This window comes from Rousettus aegyptiacus, unplaced genomic scaffold (genome assembly GCF_014176215.1).
Source record: "Rousettus aegyptiacus isolate mRouAeg1 unplaced genomic scaffold, mRouAeg1.p scaffold_m13_p_1, whole genome shotgun sequence".
NCBI classification, from domain to species: Eukaryota; Metazoa; Chordata; class Mammalia; order Chiroptera; family Pteropodidae; genus Rousettus; species Rousettus aegyptiacus.
Window position 1 is genome coordinate 29,094,537 of NW_023416284.1, and position 20,677 is coordinate 29,115,213.

The 20,677-nt window shown below is 49.0% G+C and overlaps 1 protein-coding gene across 2 annotated transcripts in view; it reads left to right on the plus strand.

The window, feature by feature from the left end:
* Nucleotides 1-20,677, plus strand: part of LOC118612022 (E3 ubiquitin-protein ligase RNF220) — a 185,332-nt gene extending 164,655 nt beyond the window's left edge. For both annotated transcript variants that reach the window (XM_036233071.1, XM_036233062.1), the window contains 3 exons: nucleotides 8,624-8,756; nucleotides 16,398-16,443; nucleotides 19,829-20,677. In XM_036233071.1, the coding sequence (XP_036088964.1) occupies nucleotides 8,624-8,756; nucleotides 16,398-16,443; nucleotides 19,829-19,963 (314 nt within the window). In that variant the 3' untranslated portion in view covers nucleotides 19,964-20,677. The remainder of the gene's footprint in view (nucleotides 1-8,623; nucleotides 8,757-16,397; nucleotides 16,444-19,828) is intronic.

Consider the following 20,677-nt stretch of genomic DNA (forward strand, 5'->3'; position numbering starts at 1 on the left):
CCTTGGCTCCAGTTCGAGCCCAAGTCTGAGTTTAAACCTATCCACAGGCTGACCTCCACTTCGCTGTCTTACAGATGTTTGCCACTGGCCATGCAGGAGCGATGTCTGGCTCAATGCAGGGCCCTTCTGTTGCTGGAGACAGTATATAGCCTTCATCACAATAGGGGTCAGGGCACCAGGCAGGATCTGGTTTCACAAGGACCTGGAGCTGGCAAGAGGCCATATAAAGTCGCCAGTGCCTATCTGAGCTTATGCCAGCAGAGTAGAGGGAGAAAGGAAGGTGGCAAAGGTATGTGGGCAATGAACACGTCACTCTTATGCATTGTATTTGACTATGTATGTCACATAAGGAACCTGGTGATGTGTAAGCGAGTCTACACATGTCTTATAGAAGGAAGAGAAGCAACTGAAGAAAAACATATATAGTAAAATAGATGACCAGACCAGGCCAGGGGCAGGGTGGGGGCAAGAAATTAGAGAAAACCCCATGACATTTCTCAGCTAACATCTGCATCTTTGAGGGGTTTAGCAGGTCAATGATCATTATTCACTCATTCAAGGAATATTTATGATTTCTGCATTTACTGCTATTATTCTCCTACTTTGGGCTATGCCTTCTGCTAGATGCTGGGGCTATAGCATTAAATAATTACTCCTTGCCCTCAAGAAATGTATAGTCTACAGGGGATGACAGACCCATAATAGGCAACTATAACACTATGTGACTAGAGGTAGCACAAGAGACTGGGAACACAGAGGAGACACCTAATGCAGTATAGGGGAGTCAGGGAAGGCTCTTTAGAAGAAGAAATTCTGAGTCCTAAAGGATGAGTAAGTTAGCCAGCTAGTGCAAATGAATCCTGCCATATTCCTTTTGGTTGGTTGGCAAGCCCAAAGCAGAGACAAATAAGCCTGTTTGGTACCAGATGACTCTGGAACTGCTAAAAATATCACCTCTACCCCTTCAGCACCAGCCACTGCCCTGGGGTCTGGGCAGAAGGGTGCACAGATGTTTTCAGGACATCCCTGATCATTGGCAGATAAGTATGGGCCACAGCTAAATGCATCTCTTCTCTGCCCTCCCCCACCTTCTTGACCAGGGATGCCTATTAATCCTGACAAATGATGACTTACGAACATGTAATGCAAACTGATTCATCATACATTCAAATCCACTGCCCCGCCCCAGCGGGAGGCCCCAGCCAGACAAGTGTATTACACGGATAATGTATTTGACGTATTAATAAAACCAGCCACATTGCTCTGGCGCAGGGACTGGGGAATGCCAATATACGATGACAGATCACATATTGATGAAATCCAGATGTTTGGAATCATAGTCTTGGGGCCTTGTTCATATTGACTGAAGGTAAAAAATGCCGTCTGTCAGCATGTTAACTCTTCCTGTCCCACATTCAGCAGAGGCACCAATCATTGTTTCCTAGAAAGAAGAAAAGGAGGAAAGGGATCAGTGAGAAGGGAGAGTGGATGAGGTGGTTTGGATGGATGAAGGATGGATGAAGTGGAGGCAGATGATTGTCCTGTGAATACCATGAGCGGATGGGACACTTTTCATAACTGATGTTCTTGACCTCTCAGCAGCACGTGACTCTATCCATGACACTCCCCCAACTCCTTGAAACTCTTCCCTTCTTGACTTCAGTGACATCACACTTGTTTTCATCCTCCTCTTAAAGAAGATGTTCCTTCTTAGTCTCTGCTGACTTAAACTTCCTCCACCTGTTGCAGTTACTCAGGGTTCTGTGCCAGCCTCTTACAGTACATTCTCTCTCTAAGCAACCTCACCTACTTGTAACATCATTCTTTCATTCATTCATTCATTCAATAAATATTTATTGAGTATTTACCATATGCCAGACATTGTTCTAGGCAAAGAGAATGCAGTAGTGAACTTCAATTCTTACCTATATGTCAATGTCTCCAGTTCTATAATTCCAGCTCTGGCTCACATATAGTACCTACTCAGCATTTTCATATGGCTACCTTAACATGTCTTAGTTCCTCAAACTAAGTACATCCAAAACTGAACTCATTTTCTTCCTTACCAAGCCTGCTGCTCATCTTCCAGTTCCACAAGTCAGTAAACAGTCTACCACCTAGCCGTTGCATCAGTCAGAAACTTTGGAGTCATCCTTGACTCCTTTCTATCCTTTAACCCCATGTTCATTTCATCTGCTTCTGTTGTCTCCATCATCGTCATTGTGCTAGGAAAATTTACCATTATGCCTCACCTGATTTAGTGAGATAACTTTCTAAACAGGCTTTCTGCATTTGCTCTTGTCCTTTAGAGTATTCTCTACTTTGTGGTTAAATGGTCTTTTTAAAATGCAAGTCTGGTACGTCACTCCCCTGCTTAAAACTCTTTATGGCTTCTCACGCGTATGTTTTAAAAATAACCAAATCATTAATCATCATATCTCAACACTCAGCCCCTCACTCTCTCTACTCCGGCCACCCTGACTCTTTTCAATTCTTCACTTAGGCTTTCCCCACTCTGTACCTTCAAACCTGCTTGTTTTCTACCTAGGACGCCACTTCTCCACAGTCATTACCTGACTGGTTCCCACTGATCCTTCAAGCTTTTGCTTAAATGTTACTTCCTTCACCTCCCAGATCAGATGGTATACAAGTTCCATGTACTTTTCTTTTTCTAAGACCACTCTGAGGACGTTGGTTTAAAATGGCTGTCCACTGTTGGGTCCTGAGCTTCCTGAGGGCAGACAATATGTTTGTCTTGTTTGTTGCCTGGCATTCATACTAGCAGACCCATACAGATCAGTTAGTATCCAAATGACATTTGTTGAATATCATCAAATCATTACTTAGGTGAGTGGTTGGGTAGTAGGTAACTGGTATTGTGCAGTGGTTAAGAGCACTAGCTTTGGAGCAGAAACACCTAGATTTAAATCCCTCCTCTGAACCTTCTAGTCCTGTCCTTTCATTGTACTGAGCTCCATTTCCCTCATCAGTGTGATAGAGATAATAATATCTAACCTCACAGGACTATCATAAGGATTAAATGAAATAAAATGCGTACGGCATTAAACCTACAGCCTAACATACAATAACACTCAATAAACAGTTATTATTAATGGATAAATGGATGGATGAATAATGATATACAAACCAATAAATAGATACATGGAGAGAAAGAAGGGACTCCCTAGAGGCCTGAAGGGCCAGTGGTATACAATCTTGATCATAGCAGGGAAGAAGGCCAAATACAGGGCAAGGCCAGGCTGGTGTCAGGATGGGGTAAATACAGACACAAACGACAAACTATGCTAGTGTCCTACTAGACGTAATAATGACTCGGCATTTGTGCACCACCCTGATTTAACTGGATCCTCACAAAAGTCCTAGGAGTTAGTAATTATTATCCCTGTTTCACACAAGAAGAAACCAAAGCTCAGAAATATTAAGTGATTTGTCCAAGGTCTCATAGCTAGTAGGAGGCAATTCTATTGAATGTTGCTTGAAGGCTTGTCTGTGTCTTGGTTACTAGAAAATAGATGCCCTTCTATTGGGAGTGCAGGGAGAGGAAGGGCAGGACATATATGTGTGTACCCACAAACGCACACGTAGACACATGTACATACTCTTAAAAGTCCCGGCCTCCTTTGCCATTTGTCACCAGAGTTACCCTCAGCCTCATTTTAACCCTCCCCCTTCTTAAGTCAGACACCAGGCAGTCAAACCTGCCTTCTGTGGTCTGTAGAGACAAGATCATGGAGATAGGATTTGCTGCTTAAATAAGCAAAGAGGCAAGAATGGAATCACAGACAACAGAACTGGGACAAAACCAAACAGGCCAAGCCAGAGAGGCCATCACATGGTGAGGAATTGTGGCGCTGGACAGGGATTAGTGATCTAGGAAGGGAGAACTTTCCCTTCGAATGACACCATCATCCTCCAGTGTCTAGTTCTGCACCAGGCCTCACCGTGGAAGATGGCTGGGAAGGAGCAGCTGTGCTGGCCCTGGAGTTGCCTGCTCCCAGTGGTCAGCAGTTTCCAACAGAGGGGGGCAGCAGAGGACTGATCTGGGACCCAGGTATCTGAGGACTTGTTCCGAAGCTTGAGGGCTGGACTGGCCAGAGCATGGCCCAGGCAAGGAAAGGGCTGCATGGCTTGACCTCTCCTCTCTCCTCAGCAGGCCTATATCTCCCCTATCAGCCCAGTCTGTCACTTCCTATAGGAGACTCTTGTTTTCTGGTGGGGAAGCTCAGAAAGGGAAAGAAACCTTCTAGAAGCCACACAGCTAGGGAGCTTCCAGGCAGGCCTGACTCAGCCCTGACTCTATAGTCACCTCTCAGCTCTTTGAGCTTGAAATACCCTACCTAAGGCTGAGGATAGGGCCAGGGCCCCCTCTGCCTCCTGCTCTCCTCCTGTTTCAGGGGATACCTGCGGCGGGCAGAGAAGTGGAGGCGGCAGGCGCTGCAGGGACTGGGGTGGCGGGAGGGAGGTGCGGTAATGAATGTGGACGGGAGGCGGAATGAGCGATCCATCTTTGCATAGGAGGGGAGGGGGCTGCAGGCGTTCCCCCCACACATTCACACACTCAATCAGGCGCTGTCAGACCTCCGGCCGCCTGGCATTTTGGTGAAGAATCTCTCAGCTAAAAATTGTTGTCAGTCCCATTTCCTCGTTATCAGTGCAAGGGCTGAGGCAGCGCCCGGGGATTAGCAGGAGCGGCGAGCGCCAGCACCCGCCATCCACTGCCGATAACACTGGGCCTCCCGCCTCACCTCCCCCATTCATCATCTTTAGCACTGACAGCCCGTCCCAGTCCCTGTCCCCATCCCTTCAAGCTGCCCACGTCTCCCCACTATGCTGTTCAGCCTGGCTTCTGACCTCCCTGGGGAGCTAGGCCTTCTAAAGAGGGAGAGGATTTAACCTAGGCCCGAATGACCTAAACCCACCTGTGGTAAAGTGCTTGGCCAGCTATGGGATGGGAGGGAGGTCGGGGCAGGGGTAAGGAATGCTCAAGGAGAAAATGCTTTCTGACACACTGCACCTGGTGGGCTTGGTCTGCCTTCCTGTGATGCTGGCAGAAGGGATTTCTGCATCAGATGGGCAGCTGGGCCAAGGATTTACAGAGGCCTCTCCAGCCTGAGATAGACTCCTAGATGCTGGGAACGGTGGAAGGGAAGAACCATATGATGCCTCTTCTCAGGCTTAGGAAGAGTAGGGGGTTGAGAACTTTGTTCCCACCCCCGAAAGACCACAGCCCCCTCCTTTTGGCCATCCCCAGCAGTTTTATGGCCCGTTTTATGGCCACTGTAATGGCCCAGGTCAAAAGCTTCAGGGAGCTGTATTCTGGGAATTATGCAAACGAGGAGCAGGCCCAGGGCCAGAGTATGGATTTTGTCATTAAACCTGGGCAGGCCACGTCGTTAGTGCAGTAAAACCCACGTCATGACCACAGGTCTCAATATAAAATTATAGGGAACACAGCGGGGGAGGGGAAGCGGGAGGCCCAAGGCCATGCTGACATCTGCCACTCTAACCCCTGAGAAAATGGGTCCCTCTGCTGATTCCTGTCAGCGCTATTCCTGAATCTGAGAACCAGGAAGACGGCCCATTGCCCCAACAGGAAACTGAAGCCAAGCTCAGAAAAGTAGATTTCTATGGCAGCAAGGCAGATGAACTGAGAACAGGTATATAGGAAAGCTGATACCTCGTCCCAGGCTTGGAGGGAAGAATCTGGCCTCTAAGAGCCCTAAGAGCCAGAGTTGGTATCCTAGGCTAAAAAAGGCTGAAATCCTGATATTTCCACCTCAGCTCAGGCTCCACATCCTAGATCCTACTTTTTCTCCAGTCTCTTCTCTTACCATTCTCCCCCTTAGGCCCCAGGCCCTGCCTCAATTTTATCTGTCTCAACAGCCTTGTCACTCCCTTATTCATCCTTCATGCCTTCCATCAAGCACTGCCTCCCCTTTGACCCTCTTATCAAGCATTGCCTCCTCTGGTCCTTCCTTCCCCTCACCCAGAGCACCTGTTCATGTCTTCCTCATCCCTGACCAGGGCTGCACTGACTAGAATTACCAACTTTCCTTTTTGGCTTACCTACTAGTTTATGATCTCCTCGAGACCAGGAATGTGTTTTATTTATCTCTGAACTCCAGTTTCTCCTAGAGTAATACCTGAAGTAGAATAATTGTTTAATAAAGTTTACTGAATGAATAAATGAAGCAATGAGATCAAGAGCCAAATACAGGGGTCCCCTCCAGTTCTGAGCCTCAGTTTCCCCATCTGTAAAATAAAGATAATGGCCTGGAGAATATCTAGGGTCTCACTCGCCTCTGAGATTCTCTGGCTGAGTTAAGTTAAAGGCAGAGGCGAGACTAGAATCCTCATCTCCCTACTCCCAGACCAGAGCTACGTCTGCTTTTTTTATTCAGAGCTGCCTTCCAACTGTTTCCTGAGCATCTGAGACACAGCCACCAAGGCACATGATCAGTAGGACCCCTTTCCCTCCTCAGAGACCTGGCCAATTAGACTAGAGCCTTACCTATCCCAACCTGACACACACGAAGCCTCCACAGCTGACTTCCCAGCTCCACAGAGGTCATCTGGCTTCTAAGACAAACTGTTCTTCATTGCTACCTTGCCTCTCTCCCTTCCTCTTCTCCTCTCCCTTGCTTCCTCATTGAACATCTAGTCTATGCTGGGTCAGTTTTCAATTATCCATAGATATAAAGATGGATAAGAAATGGTCTCTGCCCACAAGAAACTCACAACTCATTCAGTCATTCATTTGCTCCCATTCTCTGCCTAGAATACTTCTAAGACACAACTTAAAATTCCATCTTTGGTTAAAGCTTCTCTTTTTTATACTCCTCAAGACACAAACCCAGAATGAATTACTCCTTCCTTTGAGCTCTCACATGACTCAATTTTGGCACCCATGGTCATCCTCAGTTTTGTGTTAAAAGGAATTGGGGTTTTGTGCTTAGCCTGAACTGAGAGCTCCCTCAGGCATAGAGTGCTAGATTTAGCAGATAAAAATATAGGGCATCCAAGCATACTTAAATTTTAGAAAAACAATAACTTTCAGTCTAAGTATGTCCCATGCAACATTTGGGACATACTTACACTAAAAATTATTCATTATTTATCCGAAATTCAAATTTACCTGAGCATCTTATATTTAATCTGGCAATCCTACTCGAGCAACCATCTTAGCAAGATGGCTTGCCTTTATCTCTCCAAAAGTTGATTCTGACCCTTTCTGGGCACTGGTGGAGAGAAGAAGCAGGGAGAAAGACCTGGGCTAAAGAAGTCCTTTCTATGATCAGAGTTTACATGGATAGGCAGAAATGTTTCTAGATAAATAGGCCTCCTCAGCCAAGTACCTGTAAGCAGAGGCCGGAGGAGCATTAAGTGAGGAGAGTGGCCAGGGAAGGGGTTTAGGCATCCCAAGGGAGGAGCACTAAGCAAACTTCCGGCTCCTCCCTAACATAGTATTCTCTGGTTACCATCAGAGACAGAGGAAGGACAGATTTCAGGCTCCCAGCTGGCCTGCAAACAATTATAAGGGCATTTTGGAGGGGGAAAACTCAGAATCTGTTAGATTCAGAAGAAACCTATAAGGTTACCCAAGTGAGAGGTGGCCAGACCTGAACAGGGAGAAAATAGATTCCAGGAGTGAACAGGACCTTGTGATTACGTGAATATGGGAGATGAGGCGAAGGTTACTGGCTTGGGAGACTAGGTGAATGCAGGTGTCATTAACAGAGATGGGCCCTGCTGAAGGAGTGAGCAGGTTTGGGAGGAGTGAAGAAGTTGAAGAACTTGGTTTTGGATTATTGAGTTTCAGATTCTCTTGGGACATCCAGACGTTGATGTTCAGTAGGTGTTGGGATACAGGAGTCTAGAGTCTGGAGAACACAGGAGAGATCTGGGGTAGAGATACAGATTTGGGAGTCAACAGGGCACAGGTAGGAGTTAGGACAATAAGAAGGAAGAAGATCGTCCTGCATGCAAAATAGAGCTGAAGGGGCTGTGGAAACAACCCTGGGGAAAAGTGATGACCTGGGAGAGAATGCTACCCTGACATTTAGCTGGATCCTTTTCAGTCTTTTCCACTCATCTGTGAGGGCTCCAAGAGTAGGGACTAGATCTGATTATAGTCTGTGTTCCACTGCTCTGCGCTGGGCCTGGTTCAGAGTAGACAGCAGACAGTGTTTGTTGAATGACTGCAGGAATGGATCTCTTTTCTCCCTCTTTTCTTCCTTCTCCAGATTTGAGGAGTGTGAAAGTAGTGAGGAAAAGAGAGACAGAGTGGGCACTGGATATTTCAGGTGATGTTATGATTAAACCAAGACCTTCACTAACCTGTGTGAAATGAAGTGATCAAGGTTTGATTGTGCAGAGCATCGATTGTGTCTCAATAGATTTCCAAGAGGTGCAGCTAGCTGAGGAAGGGCCAGTCATGGCCACAGCCTCTGGTGCTGCAAAGAGTGATGTTTATGGGCTCTGGGACACTCAGGTTCCCCTCCTCTAGACCAAGAAGCCCTAGGAGGCCGCAGCAGGCTTGAGATGGAGAATTGGAACCAGCCCAGCCCAGCTTATATTTCTATCTGTTCTTTTTCCCTCCCAGGTAAGAAAAAGGCAGCAGCATTGTTTGACAGCCAGGCCCCTATTTGCCCCATCTGCCAGGTTCTGCTGAGGCCCAGCGAATTGCAGGAGCATATGGAGCAAGAATTGGACCAGCTGGCCCAACTTCCCACCAGGTAAGCCACCTGCAAGGGGAGCCTGCTTGCCACAGGATTCCACTCAGGGTTCTAGCCACAGGTCCCAGGAACAGCTGCCGGCCTACACCCCAGCCTCTAGGTAGAAAACAAGGCCTTGCTGTTATTCTCCTCTACTCTCCTTTCAATCCTCAGATCCTTCAGCTGAATGGTGCTGCCTTTCTCTTCTTGCTCTATTTGTGGAGATGGGAGGAGAATGACCTCTCTTCAGGCCTCAGCCTCGAAAGGGCACAAGAGGAACTAGAAAGGGATGAGCAAATGCCACAGGCCCTACACTGCCATGCTGAGCCTCAGGGTAGTGTCACAGAAGCAGGGACTGGGCCTGGTAGCCCCACCAGAAGTGCAGCCTGGTGCTGCCATCTGGGAGAGTAAGCACTCCCTTCTCCAGGTCTGAAAGATGACAATCTTGAGAATGTGCTGAGGCATGTTCCCCATTGCTCCACCCTACCTTCCTTTCCCTGCCTGAAGGACTGGGCAGAGCCTCCTGGACAATCTTGTGAAGAAGCCAGATTATCAAAGGAAGCAGAAGAGGAGTGTAACAAATTACCCCAAATCTTAGCAATTTAAAGCAACCATTTAATTATGTTCATGGAATCTGTGGAGTCAGGAATTCAGACAGAGCACTGAGGGGATGGCTTGTTTCTACTTCAGGACATCTGGGAAGACTCGATGGCTAAGAGCTGGGATCATGGAGGCTCCATCACTCACATGTCTGGTGTTCAATGTTGGCTGTCAGCTGAGACTTCAGCTAGGGCTGTGACCAAAGCACCTACATTTGGCTTCTCCATGTGGCCTGGGCTTTCTCATAGCATGGCATAGTTCTTACATGGCAACTTAGGACTGTAAAACAAATATTATAGTTAACAATATAGAAGCTGGGTCGCCTTTCATAGCCTAGCCTCAGAAATCACTTAATATCACTTCTGTGGTACTCTCTTGGAAGGAAGTATTAGCCCCTACAAATTTAAGGGAAAGGGACATTCACCACACCTTTTGATGGGAGAAGGACAAGCTCATGTTATAGAAGAACATGTGGGATGGGAGAAAGGGCTTTGGAAAATACAATCTGCCACAAGGGAACAGCCTGCCCACCAGTTCAGTTCAAGTCGTCGAACTTAGCTGATCCTCCTTCCTTCTACCCTCTCACGTAACCGGCCTCCCCTTCCCCACCCCATGCAGGGCACAGGAGATCCCAAGATGAATCAGAAATGGTTCTGCCCTCAGAAGCTCATTGTATGGGAGCCAGGCAATAGAAACCCAGGGGGAAAGAGGCTGCTGCTCTACAGAAAGGGCTGGAGCTGTGGGGAGGCAGTGAGGAGGCACCAACCCCAGCACAGAGCAGAAAAGGCCTCCTGAGGGAAGTGAGGCCCGAGGTGAATTTTGAAGGAAGACGTATGACTTATCTGTTGCTGTGTTACAAATTACCCCGAACCCGAGCATCTTGAAATTACATTTATTATCTCACGGTTTCTGTGGACCATCAATTCAGGAACAGCCTAGGTGAGTAGCTGTAGGTAGTTGCGTCCTCTGGCGCAGTCTCTCATGAGGCTGCAGTCAAGATGTCAGCCAAGGCTGCAGTCCTCTGAAGGTGTGACTGGAACTGCAAGATGTTCCCAAAATGGCTCACTCACATGACTGTCGGCAGGAGGCCCCAGGTCCTTAACACATCTGTTCTTCATAGGGCCACTTGAGTTTCCCTATGACACATAGCAGCTGACGTTCACAGGGAAAGTGATCCAAGGGAGAAACTAAGGAAGAAACCACAGTGCCTTTTACGATCTAGTCTCAGAAGTCATACACTATTGCTTCCAATATATTCTACTCTGTTCATTAGAAGCAAATCGCCAAGTCCAGCCCACTCTCAAGAGAGGAGAACGAAACTTTATGAGTTCTACTTCTTGAAGGAGATTATCAAAGAATTTGTGGGAATACTTAAAACTACCACAGAAGACCACACTAATGATAATAATAATCATGTCGAACACTCGCTGTGTCCCAAAGCGTACAGTAGTATTACACAGCATCAGTTTATTTAATCTTCACAACAACCCTCTGAGGTAGTTAAGAATTAATACATTTTACAGATGAGAAAACTGAGGTACAGAGGGGTTAAGTGACTTCTCTAAGGTTACACAGCTAATAAAGTGATAAAGATAAGATTCGCACTCAAGCACTCTGACTCTAGCCCCCATACTCTTAACCTCCCCCCAGCACACACACACACACACACACAGATTCACAGACCCCTCCCTGGGACTACTAGCCTGGAAGGGGCAGAGAGCGAACTGCAGTTGAATTTCATACTTTGGCTATCTAGGAGGGTTTGGGGGTAATTTGCTCCCCATGGAGGACCTCCCCTCAACAGGAACAGAAAACAGAGGAAGAGATGGAGGGGCCTGCAGAGCCTCATCCTAAGGGTCTGGAGAATGGGAATCCAAGCCGTCTTTCTGCCACCTCATTGGGGGCCACACTACAGCCTAGTCACCGTGGACTAGTCGCCACCCCTGCACTGCCCAGGACATCACTCCTGCCCACGGCCTTTCTTATTCCACCCCAGCCATGACCCTGCACCCATCCCTTCTTGCTGGCACCTCAGAGCATCCCCTACTTCCACAGCCTTACTCCCAAGTCCATTTCCCCACCCGGAGCTTTCACATCTGCACCACCTCTCACGTCCATGTGCTGTCTCCCACACTTCTGTGCCCCTCACGTCCAGGCCCGGCCCTGCACCCCCTAACCCCTGGCACGCCCCCCCGCCCCCCGCCCGCTAGTGTCTGACAGCCGGACAGCGGGATCTGCACAGCAAGTGAAATTCCCGTCGGATCGATAAAGCCGAAGCGCTGGCGGCGACGGGTCGATGGTTTTATCTGTCTCGGCCCCGCCGCGCCCGGCGCGCTGACAGTCCGACCGGCCGGCAAAGGCGTTCAAGGGCAGCCGCGCCCGCCACCCCCTCCCCTCTTCTCTCCGCCCTCCCCTCTGTGCGGCCGCTGCGCCCACCGGACTGCAGGATGTACCGGCCTGCCGCCGCCCTCGTGATTTATCTGGATTTTTAATTGGAAAAAATTTGCGAATTAATTGATTTCAGGAACTTGCCAATTAACATTGTAATTGGGTGCGTGATAAATTCCCTAGGAGCGTGTCAGCTCCCTGCGGGCTAGCGCGGGGAGGGCCCCAGCCTTGGCTGCCCTTGCCCCGCCCCTGCCCGCGCTCTGGGAGGCTGGAGAACAGAGGCGGATGGGAAAAAATGTGGCACCTGGCTCCTGAGACCCCTCCCTCCTCCTCTCCCGCCGGCAGCTCCGTGAGCTGGGAGGGGCCTTCCACCAGCCATTTCCCAGATGGGGAAACTGAGTCCTGAAGGAGAGCAGAGCCCGAAGGAAGGCATCCCCTATACTACACGTGGCAAGTGGCCGGAGTCTTCCTCCCCAGCTCTCCAGTCCTCCCTTTCCCCTCTGCTCCACGCCCCCTTCTCTCTGCTGCCCTCCTTTCTTTTCTCTCATCTTCTCTCCAACTGTCCCCTCTCCTCTCTTACCCTGCCTTTGCCTCCTTTGCCATTCCTCCTCTTCCTCAGTCTACCTCTTCATCACCCAGAACGGTTGCTGCCCACGTGGTTGTTCCCCAAGCAGTTCTTCAGGGTGCTGTGGAGTGTTGCCCCTTCTGCCCCGCTCTGCCCTCTGGGAGAAGGTTGCTATTTCAGATATCCCCAAGGACTCACGCAGAGGAGCAGGGTTCTTCCAGCCCCCAAACTAGGACGGGCTGCTTTTCACAGACACAAGTACAAACATTTATACATGACATATAGGCACACACACACACACACACCTCGATTCCAACATCCACACTCTGAGAGAACCGTTTCCCACAAGCACATGGGCACATAGACACCTACAGAAAGAAGAGTCAGAACTCCCGTTGGCAAAGGCTTACACTTTTCAAAACACTTTTACATTCAGGATCTGAGAGCCAAGCTGTAGAAGAATCACTCTGGAGGCTAATGTGCGACATGAGTTGGGCATAGAAGCAGGGAGGGAAGTGAGGAGTTTGGGCAGGTCCAGGGACAGATGATGAAGCTGACCTAGCACAATGTCAGTGGCAGTGGAAAGAGGGAATGATGAGAGACTAGTGGAGGAAGAAGCAAGAGAATGTAAGTGATGACTTGCGGCATACTTCCTAGGAAGAGCTTTCTGACTTGCGGAGGGTGATAATGGCCGAAAAGCAAATTCTAGGGGAGGAGGAGATGACGGACAGGGCTCTAGGCATGCTAAGTACACTGTCTCTGGGATGGCGATTGGGTGACCGGATGTGCACTGATAGACAGGCAGGAACATAGATGGGGGTTGAAGATAGAAGGGCAGGTTGAGGAGGGTTACCCCAGACTTTTCTGTGGCCCTCAGGCAAGGAAAGGGCCTCAGACATGGAGAGATTGCACAAAGATGAAGATGGGGCTTGGCTTGGCGAGGCCTGAGCTCAAACACCTTTTCTGGGAGGCTTCCAGAGCCACCGCAAGGTCTAGACTGGGAAGCCAGCTCTCTGGTCAGTGCTTTTAAAGGGCTGGAACGAGCCAGCGGGAGGCTGGGTGACTCTGGAGGAGAGGCGGGGTGTGGAGATGGCAGTGCCCCCACCCCCACTTAAGCCTTATTTAAGGCCGGCCTCGGTGTTTGGTTGGGTAATGAACTAGATAAACAATTCCCCAAATAGATTAAAACGAAGTGTAACTTACAAAGGCGGCTGGTGATGATGGTTTATTCCCAGGCAGTGCACCATTTCTTTATTTCCAAGGATAATTCAGTGTAAATCACCTTAATTAAAAGTGTCAGCCCAGCCCATGAATATTGTACTTAGGAACGCGTTTCCTGGGTCCCAGTTATAATTTAAAACCCATGGATCACTAGGCGCGAGTGACTGAACGAGGGAGGAAATTGTTGGGGGCGGGCTGTGGAAACAGGGAGGGACAGAAGGCAGAGCAGAGCAGATGAGCTGGGTGGGAGGCAGGCTGCCTGCGACTCCAGGGCTCAGACCTCACCTCTCCAAGGCGGCCTCAGACTCCTGCCCCTGGGGGACCAAGCACACTGGAGGTGATCGGGTAGCTAGAGGAAAGGTAGGGCAAGGGATGGGGCTTGTTCAGATAGAGGGAAGGAAGCTGGGATAATATCAGTCCAAACAAGGGAAAGGGAAGAGAATTGACAGGAAAATATCCAGAGGACTGGCCTAGGGAAATGCTGGACTTTCTGACCCTCAGTGTCCTCGTTTCTATTTATCAGCATAGTAAACTAAGCCCAGAATCAGCAGGACTCTCCCCAAAGCAGAGAGAAAAAGATCCCAGAGCTCTATGCTCCATCCTAACTCCTGAGTGTCATTAGGGAGCCAAGGTGGGTGGTATAAAAGCAACACTTTGGACTTGGTCAGACATGAACTCAAATTTTAAACCCTGTACAGACTATGTGAGCAGAGAGGTGTCACTTAACCTTTGTTAGTCAACTTTATAAAGTTTCTGTGAAGATTAAGAGATTATACATATAAAGTATCTAGGCCATGCCTACTGCATGTAGTGGGTACACAATACTTGTTCATTCTTTCCTTCTTTGTTCCAACCTGATCCTGGTCAGAAAATACTTAGACCTCAGTCCAGGTCCAGCGAGAACAATGTTACATAGTAGATTCCTCATTTCTATACCTGTAGGTCCAGGCATGGCACCCAACACAATGCCAAGGTCAGTACTTGTCGATAGAGTGAACGAAGGAGTGAAGGAATGATGAAAGTCATGAACCACAAGCTAGTTGCTCCTCAAAAGCAACCAGGTTTCCCCACTGTATCCCCGGTGCCTAGATCAGGGCCAGGCAGGGAGCAAAAATACAAAGACCATTTATGAACCACGTGTAATCGAATGGAATCTGGTCTGGCTGTCCTTCCCCATCTATGATGCCCCCACTGTGTGATCAGACAGGCAGACAGCTCTATTTTTACACTCAGACCTCACCCTCACCCTGCTGCCAAGCCAGGGGGCCCCTGCACTGTGACATACATCTTTGTGTGGGTGTGCATCCATGTGTCTGGCTTTGTGAGTAAATGAGTGTTTGGGTGTGTGTCTGTGCATGTGAGCGTCTGTATCTAAGCATGCGTTTATGTGAATGTAGGTTAGGGAGCAGTTCTTCATCCAGGTCTGGGTGACTGTTGTGAATGTGACTTTATGGATATGTCTCTGGGAATAGGACTCTGTGTCTGTGCATCTGTTTCCTTGTCTGGGCCACCATGTGTGACCACATGTATCTGCATGACCGTTGACAGAATGATAGAGAGACAATGGATATGTGTGTATCTGCCTTTGTACCAGAGTTTCTCATCCTCGATACTACTAATATTTTGGGTCTGGATAATTCTTCATTGTGAGGGGCTACCCAGTACACTGTAGGATAGGATAGTTAATATCCTCTACCCACTAGATGCCAGTAGCAAACTTCCCACCCCAGGCTGTGACAATCAAAAGTGTCTCCTGGGGGGCAAAATGGCCTCAGGTGAGAACTACTGCTTTTTCTCCACCTGCCTATTCTTTTGCTCATGTATTGGGTGCATCTATGTCTGACCCTGTGTGTGTTTCCTGTGTGTATGCCCCATCAGTCTGTATGCAGCTCCGTGCGCTCTGCCTTGGGTATCTGTGTGTTTCTTGTGCTTTATGACTATTCATGGGTGTGCTTTACCCAAACAGCTTGTACAGGTGTCTGTGCAGAGACCCTATGTGAATGGGCTGTGTCTGCCTCTGTGCGTGGATCAGCCAGGGCCTCTGTGTGCATGCATTTGTGTGTGTGGGGTTGGGTGAGTGCACGTGTGTGAATGTGTGAGCACAGATGTGGTGAGTATAGTGGGGGCAGAGGGAGGGAGGGACAGGAACAGGGATATTAATGTTTCTGAAGTGGATCTGATTTGATACGTCTTGTTCCATTGTCAGCATCTGTTTAGCGGGGATTTGTAATACTTCGTGGCTCTGGATCACTCATGCTTAGCGTGGGATGTGGCCTTGCATACCAATATTGTTATTAAACACAGTTCTCGCCTCCCCCACAGCCCATCCATCACCTCCCGCCCCCGCCCGCTCTGAGCCGCCCACCATATTTCAGGACCCGGCTCCCGCTCGCCTGCCGCGCCCGATGCCGGAGGGCCTGGGGCTGACAAATTGAATCAGGGGGAGATCATTCCCGGTCTAACGCAGTTTGCAGCATGTTGGAGGGAGAATTGACAAGAGCCATGTCAGCTCCATCACCCCAATCTCATAGGAGCTAAGGGCAGGATAGGGACAGGGGGTGGAGGGAAGGGGGCATCCAGGACAGGCAGAATCCTCAGAGCTGATACGAGAGTCAGGTAAAGCCTCTTTCCGCAGATGCGCAGGCGAGCCTACCATGCCTAGGGTCTATATTCCCTTCCCAGGACCCAGCTCTGGCCCTTAGCCTCTGATGAAGCTGAGCTAGGCTGGGCCAGCTGGGATTCAATGGACTGGGTGGAGCATGGCCTGGTCGGGCTGGGCTGGGCTAGGCTGGCTATGCTTTCTCTCTTTGAGGTCTTCTTGCTATTCTACTCTTGCATGCCCTGGGCAGCAAGTGGAATGGTCACCCTGTTCTCTTCTTTCTTGGCAGCAAGAATTCCCTTCTGAAGGATGCCATGGCTCCAGGCACTCCCAAGGTAGGTGGCCAAGTGTGTGTTTTTCTACTGTCCATCCTAACTGAGGCCCACCCAGAACCAGTTACTCTTGAGGACAAATGCAGCTCTTCCTGGATCCCCAGCTGTCTCTAGGGTTTGACCATATGCCTAAGGCCTAGGGCTGCCCTGTATTCTTGAGTACGTGTGTGTGTAGTCTGAGTGTGAGCCAGAGTATGCTCACCGGACTTCCTCCTCTTCTACTCAGAACAGGAGTCAAAGCCAAGAATGTCCTGGGAGTATGGGGGACCCAGATTCTAAGGCTTGGGAGACTCAAAGGAAGAAGGTGAGCTGTAACAAGTAAAAGAAAATATAGAAGTATAGTCAAGATAGCACAGGGCCTTAGAAACCAGGCAGAGGGCAACAGGGAGCCAGGGAGGATGCTGGACTCATCTGGGGAGACGGTCTGTACCTCTGAACAGACACTATAGGAACGAGATTTGAAAATATTAGATGGAGAAAAGCAAAAGGCAAGTAGCTTGGCTCAAAGGAGGGATGAGAGGCCTCAACATAATGAATGATTTGTACCAAGAACACCCATAGGTGGCTGCAGAGGTAGATGGTACTGCTTCCCAAAGGAGATGATTTTAAGGGAGTGGGAACCTAGAGAAGAAGGCTAAATCCTCACTCATTGAGTGTCCCCTTCCCCACCCTCGGTATAATGTGGTGTCCTTTCTCATAAGTTCTCACGATAGCTGGGAAAGGCAGGATTCTCCAGCCCTTTTTATGGGGACTGAGAAGTGTCAAAGCGTCAGGAATGGATGACATCTTTCAGGGCTCAGAGTGTATGGAGCGATTAGAGCAGAAGCCAAGAAGAAAATTGGGGGGTTCCTGCATTGGGGGTCAAGATAAGGTAAGGGAGCCAGGGGTAGAAGTGGAACAGTCAGAGTTAGAAGGGCATGATCACAGACTCCTAAGAGGAAAAAGTTCCAAAACACATGGGGTAGTCAGCAGTCAAATACAGAAAAGCTAGAGAAGGAGGTCATTGTATTTAGAAGCTTTAAAGACACTGATAACCTCTGAGAGGGCAGTTTTGGGGAAAAGGGCCAGAGTGACAAAATTACATACATTCAGAGGTCGGCCCAACTCCCCTGCAGGCCTTTAAAAAGCATGGGAGTGGACTTTGTACCTTCATTCAGAAAATCACCCAACACACTGCAAGATAGACAGAGGGGAGACAGAACCTAGTCCAGAATTCCATCAGTGCAAGATCTGGCCAAAGAAGCAAAACTCTCCCATCCCTAAAGGAAAGAGATAGGGGGTGCCAGGCAACTGTGGATCATAGAGGTGAGGAGTCACACTCCAGATTGGCCCAGGATTCAATGGTTGTGGTTATGGAAGGTAAGTCATAGACAAGTTGCCAGGTCGACCACCACAACCACTGACACTTAAGTATGGCTGGCAGAACTGGGGATTGGACCCCAGTGAGACTGGTGTTCTAAGGACAAACGGACACAATCTATGTCCTTACCTAGTCCCCATATTCACAAATGCACACACACCCAGGTCAGAGTACACACTCACAACATGAAACATGCAGATTCCTGCAATTACCCCCACAGGCGTATTGATAACCAGACTCGGAGGCAAGGGCCACTGCTCAGCCACTTCCAGATATGTGCTCATACCCCCAAAGCGGACCATTTCAGAGTCTGTCCCCTGCCTTGACTGAGGCTTTAGGAAAGCAGGTCATGGGTAGAAGAGGCACGAGGTAGAAGGTTTAAGCAAGAGACTGAGAGGACAGGGGAAAAGAGGAAGGAAGGAGGAGGAGAAGGCGAGGGGGCCTTAGACAAGATTGATGGCCTCGTTGCCATTAAGAAAAAAATTAGCCGGTGGCGGCTATCATATTAAAGGGTGAAGAAGCCGTGAATTATTTTCTTAAAGATCTTATCGCTTACAATGATAATTTTACCTTCCAAAAGGCCACTTTTAATGAGGCGAAGAGCCAGGCAAAAAGTCATGATTTAATGCCGGGATTTTTTTTTTCAAAACACATTTTACTGCTTTTTGGTCCATGTTTAAAAAGCGCCAGTGACCTTTTTTTATTCCACTTGCCCCAGGTGTAATGCTGAGGTCTCTCAGGGCTTCTAACATAAAGAGAATGGAAGAGGGAGACAGAGAGAGAGAGCGGAACACACATGAGTGAGCTTTCTCATGGTGGCGAGGGGCATTAAGTTTCCCCCCTCCTCAGCATCCTCCTTGGTACCAGAGAAGGGGAAGGATATTGCCTGAAAGCCCACTTGTTTTCTGAGGTGGGGACCAAGTTACCCACCAGGCCACCCACTGAGCTGGGTGGGTGAAGAAGGGGCTCCAAGTTGCAGGAAACCCACCCCAGGCCCTTTCCTTCCTCCGGCTCTTGGGGTAAGGCTGAGTCAGAAAGCCCTACCAGACCAGCAGCTGCCCCCTCCCTTCCTAGGGCCTTTGCCTGAGGATGTGCAGCATGGCCACCGCATGCGGGTCACATCCTACGGCTCAGTCGGAGATGAAGGATAAATAGCTGCTCCATCTTTCCCAAATTGCTTTCTTTGGGCTGTCACTGGCGATTTGGCATGGTTTTCTAGGCTGGGGAGGCCTCCTAGGGAATTGTATGCTTCCGGCTCAGAGCTGCACAGGCTGGAGAAGGTAGGGGGAGGAAGTATGGATTACTTTCAGGCCTCTAGGCCCCCAGTTTGCAGCTGAACAGGCCTTGGCAAGAGCCAGCAAGAGCAGGCTGAACGTGCCATGTGGTATTTAGAATTGTGGTACTTGCACACAATTTAAAGCAGACAGTTTATTAATCTAAACTGCAGGTGTATGTAGAAGAGGCCATGTAGGATTGACATGGGGGGATTAGTTTTGCTGGGGTTTTCGCTAGGGTCGCCGCCACAGCATGAGAATAAATGGACCTGGCGTACATCCCTAGCTGTATGCAGGAAACTCATACATACTATTTAATTTACTGTCTCCATAGCAAGGCTGCCATCAGCCTGTGTTAGGGGCAGACAGGGTGGTCGGCATGTGGCTTACCCCAACCTTTCAGGGGGGTCCCAGGGTCTCTGCTTACTAAAAGAGAATACAGCATGTATCATCTCTGCCCACTGGGAGTAGGCTGGGAGTCCATCCTACTGGGGCTAAGGTTAGCTGGGGTCTTGGAGGTTTGGGCCCTCTCAGGGGATCTCTACCCATCCCAAAAATCAAGTTATCCTCTCCTATAACCATAGTCCCAGAGCCTAACCACATACATGCCTTCAGAATTTCAAGAGTGGTCCCTCTATCCCTCCTTTCTCCTTCTTGCTTCCTGTCTCCCAAATGCTCCATAGAACTGGAAACTCTAGGGGACTGACTGTAGGTCTCACTCGGCCTGAGGCCACATGTCCTTTTTCTTTTCCAGTCCCTCCTGTTGTCTGCTTCCATCAAAAGGGAAGGAGAGTCTCCAACAGCATCACCACATTCATCTGCCACTGATGACCTACACCACTCAGACAGATACCAGGTGAGAAGTGGGTGGGATGGGCATGAGAAGTAAGCTCACTTGGGTGAGAGCCTGGAGGCAATATCTGGTGTTAACTCTTCCCTTCTCAGGAGGCAAGAGGAGAGGCCTGAACTGTGTTTGGTTCCCTCTATGTCTAGAAGGCACCCAGATGGCACAGGTGTCAGAGAATGTGCCTTACTTAGATAGATGGATTTTAGGAAAAGATGTCAAGATCACCAGAGTTCTGGTGGGTGCCAAGCACCTCTAAAACATCCCCTCCATCAGGAGGTATCCTATAGTATTCAGTTTCATAAGGGATATAGCCCCAAAGACATAGGGGATTGCTGACTTCACACTTCAAAACCATGATCCCCTGAGCAAATAACCCAGTAAGTCCTGCCAAACCTTGGTATCAGGCCCAGAGAGAGAAAGATGGGCAGATATTGCCTGTGAGTGCCTTGGGCAAATGGAGAAGGGAATAATCACACAATCTTAAAACATCAGAGCAGGAGGGGAGCCTAAGGTTAACATCCTAGCTCTATATGGACCTTCTTTGTGGTTGGAAGGAGAAAGAACTTCCCACAGAAGCTTCTCTTTCAGAGGAGAGTCAGAGCCCTGCCTTTGGAAGCCCCAGTCAGATGGAGGAAAACAGGACCCTACTCCAAGGAATATTTTTTAAATGGCAACAGGCTTTCTGAGGGGAACACCAATGTGAAAAGGGAAAAACAGCCCTGACTCAGAAACTGCTCTGTTAGCAAGGACCTATCA